At 56.3% G+C, this 26,263-nt stretch overlaps 1 protein-coding gene and 2 pseudogenes across 1 annotated transcript; all 3 read right to left on the bottom strand.

The window, feature by feature from the left end:
• The window catches only part of LOC110261045, a 70,844-nt pseudogene extending 44,581 nt beyond the window's left edge, over positions 1-26,263 (bottom strand).
• On the bottom strand, positions 4,490-9,134 carry LOC100622568 (annotated as a pseudogene).
• On the bottom strand, positions 21,494-25,113 carry LOC100622253 (leukocyte immunoglobulin-like receptor subfamily A member 3). Its single transcript, XM_021094956.1, is given in 5 exon segments — positions 21,494-22,801; positions 23,633-23,849; positions 23,851-23,936; positions 24,207-24,488; positions 24,714-25,113. Coding segments are annotated over 5 exon segments (858 nt in total). The 5' UTR covers positions 24,880-25,113; the 3' UTR covers positions 21,494-22,694.

Genomic DNA, 26,263 nt, shown 5'->3' on the forward strand with positions numbered 1-26,263 from the left:
GATCTCTGGTGTTCCTGCTGTGGCACAGTGGAAAGGAATCTGACGAGGAACCATGAGGTTGCAGGTTCGATCCCTGGCCTGGCTCATGGGTTAAGGATCTGGCCTTGCCGTGAGCTGTGGCATAGGTCCCAGACGCGGCTCGGATCCTGTGTCACTGTGGCTGTGCAGTAGGCTGGCCGCTGTAGCTCCGATTCAACCCCTAGCCTGGGAACCTCCATATGCTGCCGTTGTGGCTCCCTCCCCAAAAGAAGCCAAGAAAACCCCAATAGAAAATGATTTCCGAGGAGTGATTTTCTCAGGGTTACTTGTGCTGCTGCTTCCTGGCTTAAGTACTCATTTTCTCCCCAATAAAACTTAAGTCTCAAGAAAAAAAAAAGAAAGAAAGATTTTTGGAGTTCCCTGGTGGCTCAGTGGATTAAGGATCTGGCATTGTCACTGCTGTGCCTCAGATGACATTTGTGGCCGGGAAATATCCACGTGCTCCAGGCATGACAAAAAGTAATATTTTATTTTAGATTTTTACAGATACTTTGATAAATGATAGTTTATGTTCTTTTATTTCTGTGTTTTTAAATTATAGATTGGTGACATATTTATCAAAAGCTTTTTATCTTTTGGTATATATATATATTTTTGGCCACACTCATGTCATACCCAGATTCCAGGACCAGGGATTGAACCCATCATCAGAGCCACAGCAGTGACAATGCTGGATCCTTCACCTACGAGAGCTACCAGGGAACTCCATCAGTATTTTTTTTCTATTTAATCTTTTTCTTCCTTGGCCACACCCATGGCATATGAAGTCACTGGGCCAGGGACAGACTCCAAACCACAGCTGTGACGTTGGTAGCAGCTGCGACAACAGCGGACCCTGAAGCCGGCTGCCGTGCTGGTCTGGGGTTGGAACCCATGCTGCTGCAGAGACAATGCCTGGAGGCTTAAGCTGCTGCACCATAGTGGGACTCCCTCTGTCATCTTTCAGTGTTTGGCTTGTGTTGGTTGGCTTTGGAGGATGAAACCAATCCTGCATTCCTGAAAAAAATACCCGCACGGTCACAGCATATAATTCATTTTATATATTGACACATCTCGTTTGCACATATTTTGTGTAGAAAAACCCAGAACAGAAAAGCAGAGCTCCCTGCGCGTTCCCTGTCTTCGAGCTCCCTGGCCAGGTGTTGGTATCAGTTCGACTTTGCTGTGGCTGAGTCAGATGTGCTGGGGAGAGCAGTCTGGTCCTTCCCTGTTCTCTGGAGCAGCCGGGGTAAGTCCGCTGTGTGTCTGCGCGTGTGTGTGTTTCATAAGGACATGTTTGTTCAGAAGCATGTGAAATCCAGACTCATTTCCAGACGCAGAGGCCACTTGGGGGTCAAATTTTAAATCACAGCTTCAACATATATAACACAGACCACAATTCAGATCTGTTTTTGGCCTTTTTTTTTCCCCCCATTTCAGGGCCACACCCGTGGCCTATGGAAGTTCCCAGGCTAGGGTTCGAACCAGAGCTGCAGCTGGCAGCCTCGACCACAGCCACATCGACACGGGGTCAGAGCCACATCTGCGACCTAGAGCACAGCTCATGGCAACGCCGGATCCTTCACCCACTGAGTGGGGCCAGGGATCCAGCCTGCATCCTCATGGATCCTAGTTGGGTTCATTACCGATGAGCCATGACGGGAACTCCAAGATTTGTTATTTCTGTTTATCTCCATCATTTTAATAAATTGTATTTTTGAGGATTTTTGTCCCTCAAACCTGTCTGGATTTCATCTGAATTTTCTTGTGGCATAAAATTGTTCACACAGTTCTGTTTATTTGTGTATTTAGTTTTTCTTTTCTGGCCTCCCTGCGGCATGCGGAATTCTGAGGCCAGGGATCAGGTCTGAGTCGTACGCAGTGTCTGCGGCAATGCTGGACCCTTAACACCCGGTGCCAGGCCGGGGATCGAACCTGCATCCTAGTGGTCAGAGATCCTGCTGATCCCGTGAGCCACGGTGGGAACTCCATAAAGTTCTTTACTTAAAACTGTAGGGGAGTTCCCTTGTGGCTCAGTGGGTTAAGGATCCGGCATTGTCATTGTTGTGGTGAGGGTTTGATCCCTGGTCCAGGACCTTCTGCATGATGCAGGCGTGGCCAGAAAAGAAAAACCCCAGAAAACCCCATCTGTAGGGTCTGCGTAGTGTCCCGAAAAGGGTGACGTGTGCCTTCGTCCCTTGACCCTTGGTTCCCGTGCCTGGGGTTTGAGCGTGTGATCGGTGTTGGCAAGAATGGCATGTTGGCTCTCTGGATTTTCCTCCAGTTTTTGCTTGTCCTCCTTGGTAGTGATTCTTGTCATTCTAATTTCCCTCTTTCTACCTTCGTTTGGAATAATGTACGATTCTCTTTCCGAATCCCTGGTAGTTGAGAGGTCTGTTGCTTTACGTCCAACATGTGGGGTTGTTAGTTCTTTTGGATGGAAGGTGACCCCAGAGGGCCCCCGGAGCTCCTGGACTCGTGTGAGGAGTCCTGCTGGCGGGTGGTCCTTAGGGGGTGTCCATGGCCAGCAGCTCCCGTGCCTGCTGGGGTGCCTGCAATCCAGTCCCTGGAATGCGGGGTCTGGGTCCTTGGGGGGCTAGCGGATGGCGAGAACAGCATACACGCTGGGCTCTGCTGGGGGCTCCCCAGACTGGGAGGGAGGGGGTGCCGTTGTCCCCCGACTGAGGGTCCCGTGGCTCAGCTGGGCGTAGGTCACGTCCTGGGCATCTGCAGATGCAGCAGCCTGCAGTGGGGGAGAGAGAGTCCAGCTGTACCTCTGGGGTGAGGGGCAGCCTGGGGGCCCAGAGAGGCAGACACCCACCTGACCGTCCCCCTGCCTGTCGTCTTCGGCTGGTCTGTCCAGCAGTGCCCCCGACAGGGAGGGAGGAGAGGGGGCCACCCCCCGCCTCACTCTCGATCTGGAGTGGTTGACCTGGGCGTAGGTCTGCTCCTGGGGGGCTCCATGCTGCCCGTTCTGCTGGAGGGAGACGGTGAGACAGAAACAGCACCTCCCGGGTCCCGCTCCCCTCCTGCAGTCAGTGTTCCCCTCCGTGGTCTGCTGGGGGCCCTTTCCTGATGGAATCGCCAGGGCTCCCTCACACCTTGGGGCCTCTGGACGCTTTCTGGGGTCCTGATTCTGTCTCAGCACCTGTCCTTGCTCATGTGGCTCCAGCCACACCGCCCACCTTCCTGCCACAGCCCGTCTCGGCCTCAGCCAGGAGCTTTGGACTTGCTGCTCTCCGCCAGCACCCAGTCCCCTTCTCTTGCTTTATCTCCCTGAGTCCGAGGAGCCTGCCTGCCCCTCTGCATAGCCTCTCTCTCCCCGCTGCAGGGGAGCTCAGGCAGTGTGGACCGTGCTCCCTCTGCAGCTGCAGCACCTACAGGGGGCCGGGTGCTCCCCAGGGTCCGTCTGTGGGAGCAGGAAGGACGGGAGCCTGGGCACTTGTGGGTCATTCCCTTATCCACGCATCCTCCTGAGCCGCGGGGCTGCATCCAGCACCAGAGGGTCAGACAGAGGACGAGGAGTCGGGAGAGGGGACAGGAGGGGGAGCCACAGGGGGACGACCCGGGGGCCCAGAGGAGAGGCCAGTGTGGGTGCTGTGGGGCTGGGGTTGGGCACTGAGACGGCTGCACCGGGTGAAGTTGGGCCACGAGAAGGTCTTTGGTGGCCTGGCCAGGAGCAGGGGTCTCACCAGATGGTCCAGCTCTGTCCCCTCCTCAGACTGTGTCCTTCACGGCAGCATCTGCTGGGGCAGAACGGGGAGGGAGGCCTTGCTGGGCAGGACTCCCTGAGATCGCTCAGTGCTGGACCCCCTGTGCCCAGAAGGCGGGTGATGGGTGCTGCATCGGTCCTTGCCCCACCTTGGGCTCCCGGCCCCCTCCCCCCCCACAGAGCTCTCCGCGCCCACCCCCAGGGCCACCCTCCTCTTCTGCTCACAGAGGTTCTGGTCCTGGGCATCGGCGGCTGGGCTGGAGCTGGGAGGAGATGGGGGTGTTAGGGGCGGACGGGGCTGCGGGCAGCTGGGAGCCTGGGGTCTTTGGGGCAGGAGTCACCTGTTCTGCAGGCCTCTGTCCTCGGGCTCTGGGTCTGCAGCCCCTGCAGGAAGTCGGAGGTCAGCATGCCCTGCGTGGGGTCAGCGGGCACACCTCAGCCTGGCCTGTTATGCCCCCTTCTCCACGGGGCTCCAGGGCAAGAAGGAAACCCTGACTCCTTCCCGCACGTGGGTGTCAGTGTTTTAGGACATGAGACCCGAGAAACCCCCTGCATGTCTGCCTGTGACCTGTCGTTAAGAGTTTTTGTTCAAGACTTTCAGACTTGAGACTCTGGACCATCTCTAAGCAGACCTCACCCACCTCTTTCTTTGGTTCCCGTTATCTGGTGCCCTAAGCCCGGCGCCTCTGGGGGCCTGGGTTCCCCTGTTCCCTGCTCACCTGACTTCCTGCGCCGCCCCCTCCTTGGACAGAAGGAAAGTGTCCATGGGAACCCATGACCGACACAGCAGGGTCACGTTCTGTCCTGCGGCCACCGAGGGGCCCGGATGCACCGAGATGTAGGCTATGCCAATGAGCCGTCCTGGAGAGAGGGAAGGGGTGAGGGGCTGCCTGCCGGCCTGGTTCTGAACAGAGACTCGGCAGGGCCTCTTCGAGGACCCTCATCTGTGTGTGTCTGTGTTTCTCTGAGCCTCCCCATACCCCCACCCCCTGTCTGCCTGTCCCTCCCTCCCTGGGGACCCCTCCCCCTGGTCCCGGCATCCCCCCTGGGGCTCCCCCAGCAGGGCCTGTGCAGAGGCTGGGTCCCTGCCTGACCCGCTGGCTCCTCATCTGCCACCAGGATGTCCAGGGGGTCACTGGGGGCCGACCACAGGGAGGAGAGGTTGTGTCCACCGTAGCATCTGTACCGGCCCCCAGGGTGGCTGCTCACCTGGCCCAGGGGGAAGTGGGCCTGAGAGAGCCCAGCCTGGGGCTGCCAGGCAGGGCTCTGGGGGAGGTCCTGTGTCCCCTCCTTGGCCAGAGCGAACCTGTCATAGCTGATGGCAGAGCAACACTTGAGGGTCAGGCTCTGACCAGAGGCCACGACAGGGCCCTGCGGGTCAGGAGGGAGGGCTTCCCAGAGTCCCCTGGGGAGAGAGAGCCCTGGGTTAGGGGCTGCTTCCCCCATGACACCCTTGTCCCCCCTGACCTCCAGGTCTCACTGTCTCTCACACTTTGGGTTCTTGTCCAGGAGCCCCACCCCCTGAGCCTCCCCCTCACATGGGGCTCTGCTCTGAGCCAGGCTCTCAGCACCTTCCTGGGGCCCCAAAGCCTCTGGGACCAGGCTGTGCCCCCCTCACCTGAGACCAGGAGCTCCAGGGGGTCACTGGGGTGTGACCACACCTGGGGTTTGTCTCTGAAATAGCCATAGCATCTGAACGTCCCCCTGTGGCTGGGGGTCACGGGGCCCACAGGGAACAGGGCCCGGGTCTGCCTATCGGGGCATCTCTGTGTGTCCAGGGTCCAGGAGGACTTATGTTCTCCTTCCTTAGTCAGGATGAACCTGTCATATCCGTGCCCTGAGCCACACTGAAGGGTCACATTGCCTCCTGAGGCCACCACAGGGCTGGGCAGGGCTGAGAGGGTGGGTTTTTTGGAGGCTCCTAGGAGAGAAGGAGGCAGCTTGTTACCTGGGGCTCATAGCCCCTGAGCTCCCCCAGGACTGGGCTGTGAGAGGATCCACCCTGAGAGCAGACCCCTGCCTGAGGGCAGAGCCTGAGGCTGGGCCCCTGAGTGTCCTCTCACCTGTTACCACCAGCTCCAGAGTGTCACTGGGCTCTGACCTGCCAGTGGGGCTGATGTAGTAACAGCGGTATCTCCCTGCGTAGACCTGGGTCATGTATTGTATGGAGAACTTGGCCTTGTCCCCAGCCTCCAGTGGGCTCAGTCGGTCCCAGGGAGTTGGGCTTCCCTCTTTAAACAGATGGAACTCCTGGGCCCACAGAGCCCAATGACACCAGATGGTCACAGGGCTCCCCCGGGTGACCAGAGGGCCTGGCTCAGCCCAGAGGGTGGGTTTGGGGAGGGTCCCTGGAAGGACAAGAGAGACCAGGTCACAAGACCTCCACACCCCCAGGCCCCCAGCTCTCAGCCCAACCCTGCCTGACTCCCCCCCCTCCAGCCCCTCCCTGCCATCTCCATGCCCAGTGCCTGGGGGTGGCCCCTTGTCCCCACGGAGGAGAGGAGGTGCTGGCACCCCTGGGCACCGACTCACCTGCCTGCACCTGGGTCCCCAGGCCAACACTCAGCCCTGGAAGAGAGTACCCATGAGGACTTGCCCTGGACTCTGAGCAGAACCTCTCGTGCCCGGGCGCCCCCTGCGTGCTGGGTGTCCCAAGAGCAGAGGCCGGTGTGGGGAGCGGGCGGGTCCCCCCGGAGCAGGGCTTCCCCTCGCCCTGCATCTCACCGAGGCAGAGCAGGCCCGGGAGCATGGGGGTCATGGCGTCTCCTCCCCGTGGTCCAGGCTGTGCAGCTGGAGGAGAGCCCGGCGCCCTCAGGACAGACAGGGCCCAGGGTGTGGCCCCTCGGAGGCCGGTCCTCCCTGTCACGGGGTTGTTACCTCAGCAGCCCCACAGGAAGGGGAACTGCCTCTTCTCGGGAGCCTGGCTCTATTTTTGTGGGGTTGTTTTTCTTTTTGTTTGGTCTTTTAGGGCCCCTGTTGCTGCATATGGAATTTCCCAGGCTATGGTGGCATCAGAGCTAGCAGGTGCCAGCCTGCAAGACAGCCATGGCAACAGGGCATCCGAGCCGCATCTGTGACCTACACCTCAGCTTATGGCCACACCAGTGTCTTAACCCACTAAGCAAGGCCCGGGTTTCTTACTGCTGAGCCATGCCCACAACTACCCTGCTTCTTGTTTGGGGCAGCGTGGTGCCTTCCTGGCATCCCTGTCCAGTGATGGGGACCAGGGCCCGTCCTTCCCTCTGAGAGGCTCCCCCTGGGATGTAGCTCCCTCCTCAACCAGCCCACCAGCACGTCCCTGTGGGTGCCGGGAGTGGCCGGGGCCACAGACCCTGGCGATGCTTCCGGAAAGATGCAGGTGCCCGCCGCAGCCAGGGCACAGAGCAGTGCGGACCTGTGTGTGGCATTCGAGTCCAGCTCAGGCAAGTGGCAGTGAGCTGGGAGGGGAAGAAGGAAGATGTGGGAAGGAGAGGCTCCTCTGCTCCTGGCCCGGAGGGCGGGCTTCTGTTTGTCCCACCCCTCCAGGGGCTTCTCTGTGTCTCTCCTGCAACAGCGTCCACCCACCTCCGTGGGCTCAGGCCCTGAGATCTTCCTGCCTCTTCCCGACCCTTGGTCCTTGGCGAGGCCTCCATCTCCTCCCGAGGTCCTGCCTTGAGGACCCTGATGTGGGTGAGGGCTTCCTTTGAAGGAAACCACTTCCTTCAAGTGTCGCCTCTGCTCCTGGAGCCTCGAGAGCAGTGCCCTTTCTCTGAGCCTGAGTTTCCGCTTCCGCCTGTGGTCAGGAACCCCACTCCTGGGAGGGGCTGTGGGCTGAGCGGTGACTGGGTCCCCTGGAGGACCGGACATGTTACCTTCCCGACTAGTGACAGAAGGACCGGGTTGGGACATGAAAGGGCCGTGGGCTCAGACTCCCTGGCTAAGTGGGTGCTCGCTGTGGCCCCCCACTCCCCTATGGAGCTGGGCTCTGCTGTGAACCCTGAGAAAGGCCCCTCAGACCATTTGTGACCCAGGTAGCCACAGGCCCAGGCAGAAGAAGAGGAAGAAAGTTCCCAGAGTGGAGAGGGGCCCAGGGAAGGAGTGGAGAGGCCCCGGGGGTCCAGGTCATCCGGGGGCCTCGGGGAGGGGGACCCCAGCTGCTCACAGTGGGGAGGGCTCAGGGCTACAGGTGACGGTGGACGTTGTGCCCCTGTGTCCCCCGTGTTTCTGGGCGGACCCTGGATGAGGTGGCTCTGCTCCCGGACCCAGACCAATGGCAGCGCAGAGCCCTGGACCCCGTGGGCCTGAAACCGAGCTCAGCTGTGCGCTCCGTGGGGCGCGGGTGCGAGGCTCGCCTGGGCATCCTGCCGGCAGCCCCTTTGACTCTGCAGGGCCGGAGCGGCTGCCGGCCTGCCCTAGTCAGCTAGACTCGCAGGAACGCCCTGGGAGAAGCCTGCTCCGCAGGCTGGGTGTGCGCCCCAGTGGGCGTCCAGGGCTCCTCTGGAGGGGGACCGGCCCGTGGACCGCAGGCTGCCGAGGAAGGGTGCCGGTCCGTGCGAGGTGAGGCGTCAGTGGGGGAAACCGGGGCGCCCTCCTGCATGGAGCGCGTTCCTGTCTCTGGAAAGGAAGTGGCAGCAAGCCTGTGGGTTATGTGCTAGAAGCCCCGGCAGTTTCCAAAAACAGAAGTGTTAGCAATGACTAATGCAGTGGCATCAACACATGAGAACCTTGATCACAGGAGGGGCACGTGAGCGAGGCCCGTCGTGCAAGAGGAAATCGAATCGCGGAGCGGTTCCAGAAGGCTGTGCAGAGAGGTGAGAAGTGGAAGTTCCAGATCCTGCAGAAGATGCGGGGTCCCCCTTGGTGTCTGCTGTGGGCGTCAGAAGCAAAGAAGCTCCTGCTCAGGACACAAGTACCCGGATTTCGCACCGTGTGGATGTGAGTTCAGGATCTGACTGCAGTGGCTCGGGTGTCTGTGGAGGTGGGCGTTGGATCCCCCCAGCCCAGTGCAGAAACTTACAGGATCTGGTGTTGCGGCAGCTGCCTGGTAGGTCGCAGCTATGGTTTGGATTTGCTCCCTGGCCCCCAAAACTTCCATATGCCGTGGGAGGAATGAGAGAAAGAAGGAACTGAGCATTTTGCAGAGGTGAAGACAGACCAGCCCGGTGCTGAAATGCTTAGATTTAAAAGGACATCTGGGAGTTCCTGTTGTGGTGCAGTGGAAAGGAATCCGATTAGGAACCATGAGGTTGTGTGTGGATCCCTGGCCTCGCACAGTGTGTTTAGGATCCAGCATTGCTTGAGCTGTGGTGGTCACAGATGCGGCTCGGATTGGCGTGGCTATGGCTGTGGTTGGGGTGTAGGCCAGCAGCTGTGGCTCCCGTTCGACCTCGAGCCTGGGAACCTCCATATACGTGGGTGGGGCCCTAAAAAGCAAAAAAAAAAAAAAAAAAAAAAAAGAGTTCTGTATCTTGAGCCTTCCTGGTAAATGAAGAGAAGGAAGGGCAAATTAGAAAAACCGTTTCCAGCCCTGAATTGTATGCTTTAAAATGGCTAATTCTATTTTATGGACATTTCTACTTAAAAAATTCAAGGAGGACTGGCGAGGGGCCCTAAAAATGTCCTAAATGTCTTCCTCTGGAAACTGAAAGGTAGCATCGAGAGAATGACGGGCTAACATTGGGCTGCGACTCCACCGAACCGGAAAGTGATGCCCGAAGATACTGGAGAAGCACATCAAGGAATGAATGGTGAGAGCGTGTATTGGGAGCCCACCTGTTTGTAAGGGTCTACAGGGCCCGGGTCATCAGGGGAGAAATCCCTGAACACAGAGAGATCCTGGGCACCTCGGACCCTGTCGAGCTGGGTCTCCCCCACTCCTCAGGCTGCATCTGTTGTGGCCAGACCCAGGCCTGTTGGGTTGGAAGCCAGACCCCAGCAGTGACAAGGCCGGGTCCTTCCCGGGCTGCGCCGCCGGGGGGCGCCGCAGGCTGCATCTTCACCAGAGAGAAGGAGGGCTAGGGGGCAGGGATCCCCTCACCAGCCCTGTCGTTGCCTCTCCTTTCCCGGAGTGACACACGTTCTTTGAAGGAAGCAAACGTTTTCCGCTGACCTGATGGACTGAGAGCGAAAGAAGGCGAGTTCCCAGTGAGGGTTTCCCGCTCATGAGAGGAGCACGAGGTGATGTCGTGGAGAGAGTGAGATGCGACAGGGAGGGAGACATGGCCCCGAAGCTGTGGGACGTCCCGCAGACACACTCACGCCCACACAGACACGCCTGCACACGTGCCCGAGGCGTGCACTCGCGCGCGCACACACACACACACACACACACACACGTTTGTACAAGTGCTCAGCATCCAGGACGCGATGCCTGGAACCGAGTCCCCTCTGAAGCGGGAGGGGAAGGCGTGCTTGTTGCGAAAGAGCAGCGTGGGAGCGACCGGCGCCAATCAGAGCGGGGACCTTCCCACGTACTTGGTCAGATTAAATGAAACCAGAGTCTTCAGCTTTAATGAGATGCAACTGGCGGAAATTGTACGTGCGGAAGAGGTACCAGTGGATTCTTTATTGTTTTCGGTTTAGGGCCACACCCGAGTCATTTGGAGGTTTCCAGGCTAGGGGTGGAATCGGGGTGCAGCTGCCAGCCTGGGCCACAGCCACAACCCCTCTGGATCGGAGCCACATGTGTGACCCACAGCACAGCTCACAGCAACGCGGGACCCTTAACCCACTGAGTGAGGCCAGGGATCAGCCCTGCTTCCTCATGGATGCTCGTCAGGTTGGTTTCCGTTGATCCCTGATGGGAACTTCACCACGTGATGTTTTGATTCATTTTTCATTGTGAAATAGTCACCACAGTCACATAGTTCACGTCTGTGTGTGTGTGTTTGTGTGGTGGGAACCCTGAAGGTCCACCTGCTCAGCAGAACAAGGCATATACCCAGGAGTGCCGTTACCTCAAACCACATCACTGCATCCAAAACTGAATCATCTGTGTCAATGGCCATTCGCACTCCGGGACCATCCGCTCCGCCCTTGACCCCTTCCCAGCCTCTGGCAGCTGTCACTGTGCTGTTTCCCTGAGAGTTTCCAGTCCCGCAGGTAAGTGAGATCCGCTGTGTTGGTCTTGCAGTGTCTCGGTTGTTTTCCTTGGCGTGAGGTCCTCCAGGTTCCCCCATGTTGTCCCCAAAGGAAGGGTCTCCTTCTTTGTGAAGGCCGAGGAATATCCTGAGTGTGTGAGTGTGAGTGTGTGTGTGTGAGTGTGTGTGAGAATGATGTTTCTGACCCATTCATCTGCCGACAGCCGTCGAGGTGGTTTCCGTGGCTTGGCTCCGGCTGTCGTGAGGGATGCAGCAGTGGACAGGGACGTGCAGGTGTCTCTCTGTGATGCTGATGTCACCTGCTGGGGACATAGATCAAGATGGGAAATAGCTGCATGTGGCCGGTCTGTCTCTCTCCTTCTCTTTGCGTTCCCACCAACCATGCCCAAGGCCCTCTTTTCTGCACGTGTTTGTCAGCCTTGCTGCCCTGGGTCTTTTCCCACCAGCTGTTGTAACAGGTGCGAGGGGGTCTCTCCCCGTGTGTGTTTCATGATTTGCCCCGAGAGGAAGGAGGCCCCCATTTAACACCTGTATTTATATATGCATGGCGACTGCAGTTTGAGGTGGGATCTTCCTTCCCAGAGCAGGGGTTGAACCCGTGTCAGTGGGGAGAGCGCCGAGTCTAAGCCCTAGACCGTCAGGGAACTCCCTCCCTCCCTGTGGTTTTGACCAGGGTTTCCCTGCTGGTCGGTGAGGGGCCGCAGCTTTTCAGGGACTGTTTGGCCATTTGGATCTTCTTTTGAGAAACGTCTCTTCAGGTGCATTGTCCCATGAAAAGCGGCTTGTTACCGCTTTGCATGGAGTTGTGTGTGCTCCCCCTGTGTCTGGGGAGGTGACGGCTTGTCAGAGAGATGGTTTGCAGGGATCTTCTCCCTTCTGCTCCTTCACGCTGTTGCCTGTTTCTTTTGTGTGCAGTCGCTTTCATTTGATGGGCTCCTCCTTGTCTCTTCACATATTTGTTGCTTGTGCTTTTGGGGTCATAACCGAAAAGCCGTGTCCAAACTTGTGTCAGGAAGCTTTGCTAGGACTGGGTTGAGGATCCGGTGGTGTTTGTGCAGCTGCTCAAGCCATTGCTGTGGCGCAGCAGGTTCCATCCCTGGCTGGGGAACGTCCACCTGTCATGGGTGTCGCAAAAAAAAAAAAAAAGAAAGAAAAGAAGCAGAAGCTTTTCCAGTGTTTTGTTCTTGCACTTTTATGGTGTCAGTCCTGTGTTTAAGTTTTTAAACCTTTTTTTTTGGGCCAAGCTGAGGGCCTGCAGAAGCTCTGGGGCCAGGGAGCCAGTCCTTCCCCTGCTGCACCACCAGGGCGCTCGCCATGGTTAAGTCCTGAACCCATTCTGAGTGGGTTTTGTGTGTGGGGTGCGTCTGGGGCCCGTGCCGTCCTGTGTGTGGATGTCTCGTGTCCCCACCATCATTTATTTATGGAAGGGCTGTCCTGCCCCAGTCGTGTCTTCTCGGCACCCTGTCAAGGATTAACTCACGGCTTCTCGAAGACAATTCTTTTGCCTCATCCGTCAGATAACTCACAGGTGTCTGATGTGCTTTGGTCCGTTGATGGGGATTTATCCTGCGGCGTTGGCAGTGTCCCATTTCCCTGAGTCTTCGTGGTTCTCATTGCTTTGCTCTGGTGTCTGTGTGTTTGCCCATCAGCCCGTTAGAGATTCTGGAAGCTCTGAAAGATTTTCTGTGGACGTGCCAACTCTGCTTTCCCTCCCTCCTGGGGAGAAGATGCCGAGTTGCTTGCCTTGGCCCTGCCCTCGGCCCTGCACCCCGTTTCCCTGAGGGATGAATGGGGAAGCTGAGGCAGGGGTCAAGCTCCCTCTTCCTCCTACAGATGAGGGCCCCTCCCCTCGTTCTTGCAGGTTGGCTGTGCCCCTGCTGAGAGTCCTGTCCCTTTCCGAGTTCTTTGCTGCCCCCACGTTGCCTGGAGCCCAGTGCTCCCCGTGCTGTGATTGGAGTGGCAGGCAGGTCTCAGGCAGCCCCTGGCTAATGCTTTAAAAAGTCTGACAAGAAAAGTGTTAGTGAGTCTGGGACAGATGGGTTTACTGTACAGTGTTTCTGGTTGCGTAAATTGCTGGGAGCCACAAATTGGCTAAACTGAAGCTGCAAAGCAGTTTCGAAGAATCCCCCAGCTGATCCTGTTTAGTAAAAATTCCTGAAATACGATTTCCTGGCGCTGTCTTCTGTCTGACTGAGGAAGCTCCTTTAGGACTAGAGCGCCAGGGGTTCTGCTGTGTTGGGTGGTTCCTCGTGAGTGGAGGTTGATTGGGCCCCTCTCTGACTCGAGTGGGTGGTTTGTTTTTCCTGGATTGTCAGTGCGGTGGTTTGATTTCTGCATATCAAACCAGCCTTGCATGCCTGGGATAAGCTCCGCTTGGATGTGGCGTAGTACTTTGAAAAGACAGTGTAAAATTTGATTTGAAGGTCACGTTTATGCTCTCGGGGGAGACTGGCCTGCAGGTTTTTGTTGTGTGTCTTGCGTTGTCTTTGTTTAGTTTTGTCATTAGAGTGTGGCCTCGTAAAGTACAAAGCATTTCCTCTTCATCTGGTGTCTGGGAGAGATTGTGCAGAATTGGTGTTATGGTTCTTACCTGTTTTCTAGAATTTCAAGCCAAGGCTCTGAGGCCTGGAGTTCTTTTTGGGGAGAGTTTTATTAAACGGTGAATTTAATTTCTTGAATGAGAGCTTGGCTAATGCTTTTAAAAAGTCTGACAAGAAAAGTGTTAGTGAGTCTGGGACAGATGGGTTTACTGTACAGTGTTTCTGGTTGCGTAAATTGCTGGGAGCCACAAATTGGCTAAGAAGAATAATCCTGCGTGAGGCCTAACTGTAAGCAAAGCTACAGCAGAGGCTGAAGAAACTGAAGCTGCAAAGCAGTTTCGAAGAATCCCCCAGCTGATCCTGTTTAGTAAAAATTCCTGAAATACGATTTCCTCTTCTATTCTTGCGCTTCTTTCCTGTCTGACGTTTATGTGTGTTGTGAGTCTTTCTTGGCTCATAATATGGGAACCTTCTCAAATTCCTGAGCTTCCACCCAAGTATGGGCCATTACCTACTTATAAACCTAAGCCCTTGTTAAATAGCTTGAAAACAATTGAACTATGCATAAAGAACTTTCCTAAGAATGGGAAGTTTCCCTTCAGAGGAGTAATAGTAAATATTATGCAGAACTGCCACGTAGGCCTGGAGATCTTTGTTGGACTCTGGTCCTTCCCCATGGAGACAGATTAGGGGGTGGTTTGGGTATTGCCCATGGCCCAACAATTGTGGATATTATAAGACAAGACATACTTTTTCTATAATAAACGCTACCTGTTGGGACCCAGCAGGTGGAAATTATTATTATAATTGGCAAGATTCTTTTGATATATAGATTTTATAATTAATAAAGATTTTTATAATAGATTAGGTTTATTTAAGACAGTTTATGTTCGCACAACCTGCTAATGGTCTGAGGTCAGCCTGACCTCGAAAGCAAGCCACGTGTGAATACCCCACTCCCCATCAATGGCTATTCATGCCTGCTAGAGGAGCACAATAGGTAGCTTAGGCAAGAATATCTATCACCTTATGCCAAATCATTGTTAAAGTAAAAATTAGATACCTATTATTCTGCTTGCTATTTACTTATTTTCTAAGAATAAAAGTACAGTTTGTACGTAATCTTCATTTAAAATCTAAAACTAAAAGAATAGTTTGGAATAATAAATTAACATATATTGTTGTTTGTATAATCATGCATAAGAGTAAAATGTATAAAAGCTGATGCTCTCCTTTCAATAAACGGGTCAATGCAGCACTTGCTGAGGGAGTTGGCTCCAATTCTTTCTGCGCCTGTTTGTAGCCCCTCCTCCTGTTCCTCGTCTCCGGGCTGCTGGGGCTGGACCCTGGCAGTAAATTAAGACATTAAGTGAGAACTATGTCATCACCCATTAGATTTTCAGGTATGTCTGTGCTACCCAGCAGTTCCTTGCCATGTCAAACCTAGAAAAACTTGCATGTATAGAGAATAAAATACTTCAAGGGAGTTTATAGTAGCAATATTTATAAGCACAAGAGCTGTGGCGTAGGTCACAGATGCAGCTTGGATCAGGCATTGGTGTGGCTGTGGCGGAGGCTGGCAGCTGAAGCTCTGATCTTAACCTCCCTATGCTGTGGGTTCAGCCCTAAAATGAAAAATAAATAAATACTAAGCAGAAATTGAAGACACATTGAATTTCTTTTACAAAAAGGGATTGTAGGAGTTCCTGTCATGGCTGAGGGGTTAACGAATCCGACTAGGAACCATGAGGTTGCGGGTTCGGTCCCAGGCCTCGCTCAGTCGTTTCAGGATGCGGCATTGCCAAGAGCCATGGTGTAGGTTGCAGACGGGGCTCGGATCCCTCTTTGCTGTGGCTCTGGTGTAGGCCAGTGGCTACAGCTCCAATTAGACCCCTAGCCTGGGAACCTCCATATGCCGTGGGTGCGGCCCTCGAAAAGGAAAAAGACAAAGAAAAAAAAAAAAAAAGGGGTTGTAGGCTAAAGCAAAGTTTGGCGTATTCATAAAATGTCGTAAAGCAGGTCAGGTTCACCAGCTGCTGTTGCTTCAAACTTCAGTTTGAGGATGAATGAGTCGGGGTCTAACGCTCAGCATCGTGTTTATAATGAGCAGTGACGTGGAGTTCCCGCTGAGGCCCAGGGGTTTAATGCTCTGGCTTGTCTCTGCGGAGGGGCCGGTTTGATCCATGGCCTGGAGCAGTGGGTTCCACACCAGATTTTGTGTGTTGGTTTGCTTTTGAGGGCCGCATCCATGGCATGTGGAGGTTCCCAGGTTAGGGGTCGCATTGGAGCTGTAGCCGCCGGGCTATGCCAGAGCCACAGCAATGCCAGATGCGAGACAGGTCTGAGACCTACCCAACAGCTCATGGAAATGCCAGATCCTTAACCCACAGAGCGAGGCCAGGGATCAAACCCACAACCTCATGGTTCCTAGTCGGATTCGTTTCCACTGAACCAGGACAGGAAGTCCTCGACACCAGATCTTAAGCCATGGTCTGTTGCTGGCCACTTGGGTTGCTCCTGTATCTTTCTGTTATAAATAAGTGCTGCAGGAGTTCTCTTTGTGGCTCCGTGGAAAAGAATCTCCTGTCTTGGCTTGGTGGTTATCGAGTCTGACTAGCATCCGTGAGGATGCAGGTTCGATCCTTGGCTTTGCTCGTTGGCTTCAGTATCTGGCATTGTGGTGAGCTGTGGAGTAGGTCACAGCCATGGCTTGGATCCTGTGTTGGTGTGGCTGTGGGGTAGTCCAGCAGCTACAGGTCCAATTCTGTCCCTAGCCTGGGCACCTCCATATGCCCAAGGTGTGACCCTAAAAAGCAACAAGCAAAGCAAAACAAAACAAAACAAACAAAACAAACCATCCGACTAGTGTCCATGAGGATGCAGGTTCGATCCCTGGCCTCACTTAGTGGGTCAGGGATCCGGCATTCCCGTGCACTGTGGTGTAGGTTGCAGATGTGTCTTCAATTCTGCATTTCCATGGTTGTGGCATAGGCCAGCAGCGGTAGCTCCAGGTCAGCCCCTAGCCTGGGAACTCACATATGCCTCAGGTGAGGCCCTATCCGAGTCTCACCAGGCCCCACACACCCTCATGCCAAAGCCACATCCAGGGAGAGAGACGGGTCCAGGGCAGGCAGGTGAGGATGCAGGGCAGGGCCAGGAGCAGCCCTGTCTAATTCCAGTTCCTTTTTCTGCAGAATTGTATTTGTATCCCTTTGGTTCACGGCTGGGGCAAAGGGTCCAGGGTGGTTCCAGAGCTGCCTCGTGTCTGCAGAGAGACTTGAGGCAGAAGCCGAGGCTCGGCTGGCCCAGAGGCTCCTGGGGCACCTGAGGGGGAGGCTTTGCAGGAGAAAGTGGCCCAGCCCAGCCCGGGGGCGGGCAGCCTGCAGAGGGCGGTCAGGTGGTGGCCCATCTTCCTGGTGAGTTTCACCTGCTCCCCAGGCAGCGGCTCCACAGGAAGTCAGGGAGGTGTGTGTGTGTGTGGGGGGAACCCAGGGCCTTTGGGTCCAGAGGGCCTGGTTCAGGTCTTCTCCAGCAGCTCAGCAGCTTCCATGGCGTCCTGGGTTTTCGCCCCTGCTCCTGAGGCGGCTTCTGCTCCTCCTGGAAGAGGCTGCAGCCCCCTCACCACTTTTGCATTTTCCGGAGAGCTCGGCACCCTCGTGCTTCTGCTCAGCATTTAAGGAAAATTGCCACCCCTCCAGCTCTCGTCACAGTGGACAAAGAAGGCCAGCGAGAGGTAGGTGTGAGATGTGGGCAGGTGCCTGTTGACCAGGCGGTCGATGGTGGCCTCCACCTCGGTGGAATGATTCTGACGCATCTGGGCGCTCCTGGTGGGTCAGCAATACGGAGTGAAGCTCAGAAGATGGTGTGGGCTGGTCCTGGAGGCAGAGGATGGGGGAGTGGTTTGTTCCAAGGCTGGGACTGGGAAACGCTTGGAGGGAGGTCGGAGGCTGGAGAGCGGGTGTCCCTGGGTCTGTACCGTCCAGACACGGCTGGAGCCGAAGACCCAGCTGAGGGGCCAGTGAGAGCACTGCTTTGCTTCCAGTTCTGACTCTGCTCTTCCTTGACCCTGTGGGCCTTGGGGGAGGTCACTTCCCTTCCTGCGACTTGTCAATGCAGCCTTTCTTCCTCCCACCACCCAGGCCGACAGCCAGGGATTATGGAGCAGGTGCTATATCCAGACATGAGCTTCCTTGTGAAGGTGGTCAGGTCCTTCCCTGGACTCATGAGCTCTGATGGTGACAATGGGCAGTGCGTGTGTCGGTGATGGCTCTGGTTTGGTGACTTGTGTAGGCAGAGAAGACAGAGGACAGCGAGACAGGAAGAGGTGAACATCCAGTAGCCTTGTGATTGCGTGAGTGTGGGGACTTTTGCAGAAAGACGGACCCAGACAGACAGAGGTGAGTACAGTTGCGGTGAGGGGCTGGCATTGTGGACCAGGGAGAGGGGAGGTGTGCCAAGGGCTGGTGCCATCAGGGCTCCTGCCCTCATCCCACAGGGTCAGGGGCCCCTGCAAGTGTGCCTGGAGTCTGTCCTTCAGGCCACAGCCTTGAGGAAGGAAGGTATGGAGACGTGGCTGTCGGGAAGGGAGGGCAGCAGGATGTGGGAATACAGAGTGAGACGGCTCCAGCATCAGTCTGACCACGAAGTGATGCCTGGATCAGTACCTGAGTGGTGTGTGTGCATTTCTCAGGAAACCCTTAAATGAATCCTACAACAGCACATTCCCTGTGGAACGGAGTTCTTTGTTGTCTTCATGGTCCGGGAGGTTTGGGCAGGAGTCTGTGATGTGAAAACCTGGCTCAAGGGTCGGCCTTGAGAAGAACCACATGTGATACCTCTGGTTGTGTGTGTCTGGGGAGAGGAGATGATCCTGGATGAGTTTGGCCTGAGGGGGGCGTCAGATTGGCTGGTGCTGGAGAGGTCAGCTCATTCTGACCACCAGCCTCGTGGGATGTCAGGTGGGGGCCCTTGGAGTTTCCTGAGGGCAGGTGGAGACCCTGGAAGGATGCTTTGCAGGGGCGGGTCCTGCAGTAGTGGAGGTTGGGGCCATGCGAAGCAAATCCCGCAGCTGGGCATGAGGTCCTGGGGAAGGAACGCCAGGAAGGAGGCTGCCTGGGGTCGCACCAGCACGTCCTCCTGCATCTTGCCCTGAGCTGACTGTGGTGTGGGACAGGGGATGGGAGGCTCAGGGCCAGGCCTGTGGGCTGGTTTGTTGTCTGTGGGCTGGGAGAGGGCGAAGACTCGAGGGCCCCTGCGGCGTCCCCTTGCTGGTCCAGGGGACAAGTGGGGCCATCAGAGGATGGAGGATCCCGGGGCAGAAGGGGCTCAGGAGGTGTTGATGCTCCTGTCCTCTGACCCCCGGAGGCCCCTCCTCCCTCCTGGCTGGGTGTGTGGTTGTGTTTCTCCCAAACCCTTGCCCTTCCGATGTCCTCGTTGCTCTCAGCAGCAGCCCCCCTCGTCATCCCTCTGCATCCAGACCTAGAGTCATTTCCCGCCCACCGCTTGCCCCCGGCCAGTCACTCCTCCTCTGAGGCTGTCGGCTCCGTTTCCATGCTGTGGGCAGAGCACCAAGTGGTGACAGGGAGCCGTGGTTTCTCTGTGTGTGTCTTCATCAGTGTCGGGCTTCTGGGTGGTTGTCCTGTTGTGTTTCCTGTGAATTCCCCCGTGAGCCCACCTGCAGACGTGCTGGAACCTGCTGGCTGCGTTTTCTTGTCCTTTTCTTTGTGGCAGGCAGAGCTCTTCCCCTGAGACCCAGCTCCTGTACCCATGGGGGGTCACATCCGGCTGTTGGAAACTGTGGGCTCACACTTGGACAGCAGCTCTCTAGAGCGCAGGACGCTGCACGACGGAGGCCACAGCTAGAGGTGGAATGTCTAGGTATCTGGTCGTTCCGGGTTCCAGCTTTTCAGGAAGTGCCCACTGGCTGTGGACAGAGGCTGATGCAGTTCACGTTCCCAGGAGCCGTGTGTGTGGGTTCGGATCTCCCCACCTGCTCCTCGCCAGTGGTTAATCGGTTATTTTGACGTTTTGGTCAGTGTGGTTGGTTTTAGCTGGTATTTCCCTTGGTGTTGTTGCATTTCTCTAATGGCCAGTGTGCTGAACCCCCTTTTCTGTGCTCGCTGTCCCCCTGGGTATCGTCTGTGTGGAAATGTCTATTCAAGCCTTTGATAATTTTTCAAAATATTGGGAGTTTGCCTCATGGCTTAGTGGTTAATGAACCGAACTAGTATCCATGAGGATGGGGTTCGGTCCCTGGCCTCGCTCAGTGGGTTGTGGAATCGCCGTTACCGTGAGCAGTGGTGTAGGTCGCAGATGCTGCCTGGATCCCGTGTTGCTGTGGCTGTGGTGTGGGCCGGCTGCTGTAGATCCCATTCGACCCCTAGTGGGGGAACCTCCATATGCCACAGGTGCCACCCTAAAAAGATAATAAGTAAATAAAACTGGGTCATTCTTTTGATTGAGTTAAAGGTGTTCTTTCTATTTCAGGATCCTCTACGCTGATGAGACAGAGGGTGTGCAGGCATTTTTTTGAATTTTTACCTTGTCCTTTATCCTCTTTATTGTTTTTGATGCATGTGTACTTTATATTTTGATGAGGTTCAATTCATCTATGCTTCCTTTTCTTCTTGTCCTTGTTAGTGTCCTATCTAAGAAATGCTGTGAAGTTCACAGTTACAGTGACTTACTTCTGTTTTCTCTAGAAGCCTTTCCGCTCTTCCACTGATCCATTGGAGCTGATTTGTGGGTATGATGAGGGTAAGGCTCCAGCCTTGTTCTTCTGCAGGTGGAGACCCCGATTTGGTTGAAGAGAGTGTCCTTTCCCCACGTGGGAGTCTTGGCAGCTTAGTAAAAACTCAGCCGATCCTTTGTGTGGGTTTGCGTGTTGTCCTTCGGTTTTATTGCGAGCATGCATCCTGATGCCAGCACCATGGTGATGAGATCCTGGGACAGTTGTAAAGTTTGACATGAGGACGTATGCGGTGTCCAACTCTGTTGTTCTTTGTCAAGATGTTTCGGCTCTTGTGGGTCTTTTGCTGTTACTTTCTCTTAGAGAAATATCTTTGATTTTCAAAATAATTTATCCGAGTATGGTTGAGTATGTCGTGTTAGTTTCAGGTGTACAACGAAGTGAATTGGATCTGTATGTACATATATACACCCTCGTTCAGATTTTTTTTCTTTGGTTTGCCTTTTAGAGCCACACTTGCGAAATATGGAAGTTCCCAGGCTGGGGTTGCATCAGAGCTGTTGCGCCAGATGCCTCCACACCCACAGCCACGCCAGATCGGAGCTGTGTCTGTGACCTACAGCACAGCTTCTGGCAATGCCGGGTAGTTAACCCACTGAGCGAGGCCAGGGATCCAACCCACATCCTCATGGACATGAGTCGGGCCCTTCACTCGCTGTGGGTGCCACCAGAGGAAACTCCTCCGGTTCTTTAGCATACAGTTTATTCCAGATGATTGAGTAGATGGCCCTGTGCCTTTCAGGCTCCCTGATGGTTGTTATTGTCTGTGGAATAGTGCATGTGGGTTAGTCCCAAATGCCTGATTCCTCTCCCAACGTTTCGCCTTTGGAAACCTGAAGTTTGATTTCTGTTGTGTCTGTCTGTGTCTGTTTTGTAAATGCATTATTGATACCATGTTAAAACCGAGATTCCCTGTATCCATGCTGTCTGTCGCATGCTCTCTGTCTTTCTCTGTCTGAGTCACTGACCTCCGTGTGCGCGTCTCGAGGTCCATGTGTGTTGCTGCAAACAGCACTCTTCCATTCGGCTTCCCTCCCTGAGCCTCACCCGTCGTATCCACGTACCGCGTCTTCGTCTCCCTCCTCTGCCGACGACCACGAGGTTGGCTGTTGTAAATGGGGCGTGCTGGTCACGGGGGTGCGTGGATCTTTTCAAATGATGGTTTTCCCTGGATAGATGCCAGGAGTGGGATTGCTGGGTCCTGTGGTGGTTCTACGTTTAGTTTTCTGAGGAACCCCCATACTGTTCTCCATGGTGGCTGCACCAAGTTACCTTCCCACCAGCACCGTAGGGGGGTTCCCTTTTCTCCACAGCCTCCCCAGCATTTACTTTTTTGTGGACTTGAAGAAATTTTTAATTTATATATATACATATAATATTTGCTTTTATGGCCGCACCCATGGTACCAGGACCAGGGGTCAAATTGGAGCTTCAGCTGCCTGCCTCCACCACAGGTCACAGGCACGCCAGAACCTTCACCCACTGGGCAAGGCCAGGGATGGATCCTGTGTCCTCATGGATACTCATGAGATTCACTTCCCCTGAGCCCCGACGGGAACTCCCATCACACAACTCTCTTCCCTGCTTCCCACCTCTGCCTTCAGTGCATTTGCACGGGCACCCTGACGGTGGCCAGGAAGAGACAGTCTAAAGACAGACAAAGGCCACGAGGATGGGCTTTTGACAAATGACATATTCTTAGGGTCCGTTTATCAGCACAGCACCTGGCTGTCACCTCAAACACCAGGGTGTCCCTGCAAAGTGCAGGTGCTTCTGGAAGAACTGCACTGGGTGACATGTGATGAGGAGGGGAGGGCTGGAGATTCCAGAAAGGGCTTAAGGGAATCGTTTTGGATTCATCCGTTCCAAAGCATACCTGATTCTTCCTCACTTGTTCAGTTCTTTCTTTATTTTTATTTATTTATTTGTTTATTTTCTCTCTCTCTCACTCTTTTTTCCCCCCTCTTGTTCAGTTCTTTAAACCATCTTTTGCTTCTGGCTGCAGAGGTGGAGGTCAGTAGTACACATGAGAGAATGTGGAATTAAATTAAAAGACAAATATCCCCCATGAACGAGGGCCAGAGCATGCAGGTGTGTCAGGTGTGGGGACACACCTGCTGTGTGGGCTGTGCCTCATGTCCCAGGTGAGAGAGGACAGGCCGTCAGGGAGAGGCATCTGTGGAGGAGGAGAGCACCTCGGTGTAACAGAGGCAGAGCCCTGCACGGGATCCCCAGTCCTCCCCCGACACCCACACCCCATCTCTCCCTCCATGGTCTCAGCAGGCAGTTCTCACACATGGCAGATTCTCTTCCAGAACCTGCTGGGCCCATCGGGTCATTGCCTAGGCTCTGCCACTCTGGACGGTGCCCTGTGGCCTCTGTGCTCAGCTCCTGGTCCCGTCTTGGGTTCTCCATGGCCATGTTGAGCCTGGAAGAGCAGAATTCCGAGGCTCAGCAGGATCAGGGCAGCCGTGGCCATCCGGACGAGGTTCCCCACTGTGTAGTCTTCAGGGGGAGAGGGTAGGGGTTGTGGACAGAGAGGTCGCAGAGGTGAGGGCAGATCCCAGTCCCCCAGAATCCTCGGCAGCACCTCCCCTTTATAGGACCTGCACCCCAGAACCCAGGCCCATAACTGAGGATTCCTCCTCCTCACCACTCGTGGGATCTGAGTGGTTTTGTGATGGGCGGATGGTGTCTGCTGGTCCTGAGAATCATGAAGTGGGGGTGTGAGTGTGGAGTTGGGACACGCAGCCCTTCCCTGGGTTCTGTGTCCCCCTCTGTGGAGTCTGCCCTGTGTCCCCTCTTGTATGAGTGTCTCAGACGTTTCTGGGGTCAGGACCCTGTGCTGACTGAGCTCCAACAGGGCAGACTCGGGACCCGTCCCCTGAGACCATGAGCTCCCGTGGGTCAGGAGGGTATGACACCCCTGCTTCCCATGACACTCCCCACCTGCAGCCGACCCTCCCTTTCCCCTCTGCAAGCCTGACTCTGTGAGCCCATCTTCAGAGCCCATCCTCAGGGCAGGTGAGGGGTGCTGCTTCTCCCAGGCTGAGCGCCTACACTCCCTCACCGTGACCCCCTTTCCATCACCCTCCGACCCTTGGTGCCTCTGGAGTCCTGTGGTCCCCCTGCATCTCCTGCCCAAATCCCAGCCCTCCTGAGAGACCAGCCGTGCTGGGGTCTGTGATCTTGGTCCCTAGGCGATCGAGGCCTCTGGTCACTCCGTGTCCTAGTGTTGTTCTCCCCATGTGAGGGGCTGCAAGGCCTGCAGACCAGGGGATGGAGACGTGGGTCTCTAGCATTTCCCCCTTTGGGTCAGCCCTGAGTCCTCTAGCCTCCCTCTACTCTCCAGGAGCAATGTTGGACCCCAGCAATGAGGATGCAGCTGGTGGGGGGAAGGGAGTTGCCATCCCTCTGAGAGTGGCTTCCCCTCCTTCTCTGACCTCCTTACTCCCCCCCAAGCCAAGAGCTGCTCTGGGGTCATCAGCACCCTGAACTGACCAGGACCCAGAGGACCTGGGCTGGGGTTCCTTACCTGAGATCAAGAGCTGCAGGGGGTCACTGGGGTTTGACAGGACATAGGGGGAGGTGCTGTGTGAGCCATAGCACCTGTAGGTCCCATGGTGGGCTGAGGTCATAGGACTCAAGGTGAAGTTGGCCTGAAGGGGTACAGCTATGTCCTGCAGACTCAGGCTCTGGGCAGGAGCCAGCGACCCCTCCTTGAACAAGTGGAAGGTGTCCAACACCTGTGATCTCAGAGCGACACTGCAGGGTCACGTTCTCTCCCCAGGACACTGAGGTCCCTGGATGGGCTGAGAGGGAGGGTGTCCGGTACATTCCTGGAGGAGAGGAGGGAGGATGTATAGAGAGCTGCCCCTGCCACACACCTTGACCCTGAGCTGAGGGCACTGTCTTCTCTCTAGGGACCCTGTCTGGGACCCCTTCTCAGGCCCTCTGTGTGGGTCTCTTATCTCCACATTCCCACCCCCTTTCCCTTAGACCACTGCCCCTTCTCAGCCTCTGCTCCAGGCCCCTCTCTCGGGACCCCATCACCACTGTATGCCTCCTGGACAGAGAGTCCGGCCATGGGCAGGACAGGGGCTCCTCACCCACGATCAGGACGTCCAGGGGGGCACTGGGGGCCGACCACTCATCGGAGAGGTTGTGTGCAGCGTAGCATCTGTACCGGCCCCCTCGGGTGTGGCTCACACGATCCAGGGGGAAGTCGGGGCTGTGCTGGCCATTTAGGTGGAGGGGAGGTGTGCTTCCCTCGTCCTTGGTCAGAGCGAATCTGCCAAAGCTGGCATCTGAGCGACACTGGAGGGTCAGTCTGTCTCCGAGGAGCACGAGGGAGCCCGGCTGGGCCGAGAGGGAGGGCTCCCTGTACATACCTGGGGAGGAAGGTATGGTGGCCCCGAGGGACATGCACCCCACATTGCTCCCCGGGGCTGCAGGGAGAGTTCTCTCTGGTCCCCGCCCCCCCAAGCCTCCTGCCCATGGTTCCCCCCGGGAGTCCCGTGTCAGTCCCTTCCCTGATGCCCACTTAGCCCAGGGCTCCAATGGGCGCTGAGCTTAGATCAAGGGTCCAGGAAATAGGTGGTGCTGGTGGCCCTCACCTGTGACCTGGAGATACAGAGGGTCACTGGGCTGAGGCCACAGGTAGGGATGGGAGCTGGGAGAATCTAGCATCTGTAGGTGTCCCCGTGGGATGCATTCACGGATCCCACAGGGAAGAGGGCCTGCCTCCCTCCCGAGTTCCCGAGTTTCCCCCACGCGCTGCATTGGGGCGGTTTAGCGCCTCCCTCCTTCAGCAGGTGTAGTGTGCTGGACATGAAATGTGAGCTACAGGAGAGGGACACGTTCCCTCCTGACGCCCCCACGGGGCTCGGTGGGCTGAGAGGGAGGGTGCTGTGTACAGTCCTGAGGGGGCAGGAGGGATGGTGTTAAAGGGGGGCCTTCACCCCACTCCCCAGCTGTGTGCTGTGAGGGGACAGGCCCCTGAGCCCACAGTCTGCTCGCCCTGCCTGTGAGGAGGAGCCCCGGGTGGGAGGGACCTGGGTCCTCCCTCTTACCTGTCACCACAAGGGCCAGGGGTTCACTCCACCTGGACCAGCTGTTCCTGCTCTGATAAGCATACTGGTACCGCCCTGCATGGCAGGAGCTCAAGGATTCAAAGTGGAACCGGGCGGTGTTCCTGAGGTCCTGTGGGGCTTCATCCTCCCAGTGTTCAGAGTCCCCCACTTTATACAGACGGTAGACCTCAGCCTGCGGGGACCCCTGACACCAGAGGGTCACAGGGCTCCCCTTGGGGTCAGTGGGTCCCGGGTCTGCCCGGATCGGGGTTTGGGGAGAACCCCTGGAAAGGAATCAGACCTGGAGTGTCAGGGTGCCCTTCTCCCTCGGCCTGTCTCCCCAGGGGTCACCCCAGGGCCCTCCCAGCCTGGTCACCATCAGCCCCACCCGCTGTGCCCCCCTCCCCCAGGACAGAAGGCTGGTTGGGTGGAAGCAGGAGGTCTGGGGGACTCACCTGCCTGGACCTGGTCCCATGGGCGCCAGCACAGCCCTGGAAGAGAGTCCCCATGAGGTGAGCCCCACCCCTCTCCACACAGATGCTCCAGGTCTGGTCTGGGGCCCTGGGTGCTGGGGTCAGATCTGGGGCTGAGCCCACCCCCTCTCCAAAAGTTCTCCCCTGACTGAGGCTCCTGTGTCTTCAGGTCTCCAGGGCCAGCCCTGGGGGGAGAGGGGCCCAACCCCTCCTTCCCCATGGCTCACCGAGGCAGAGAAGGGCCATGAGGCTCGGGGTCGTGCTGCCACCTCCCATGGTCCCCAGCCGTTGAGGTGACTCACCCAGTCCTCAGAGGCAGTGGGACAGAGAGACGCAGAGCGTGTGACGAGGCCCAGGCTCCGAGTTGCTCAGCGGGGGTTCCTCCTCAGCCTGACTCCGCTCTCCCTAGAGGATGTGGCCGAGGGCCCGGCCGTCTCTGAGCACCTCTGAGGCCACCTCTGAGCCTCCCCACATCCCCTCCCAGGGTCTGCCCTCTGGCCTCCACCTCCTGCCAAATGCACATGCAGAGAGCGCCGTGTCCCAGACCCCGGGGGCCGGAGGCAGCGGCAGGGCCCAGGGCTGCCCCGAGCTGTCCGGTTCTCCCTCTGCCTCTGACATGGG

The sequence above is a fragment of the Sus scrofa genome, chromosome 6 (assembly GCF_000003025.6).
Source record: "Sus scrofa isolate TJ Tabasco breed Duroc chromosome 6, Sscrofa11.1, whole genome shotgun sequence".
Classification (NCBI taxonomy): domain Eukaryota; kingdom Metazoa; phylum Chordata; class Mammalia; order Artiodactyla; family Suidae; genus Sus; species Sus scrofa.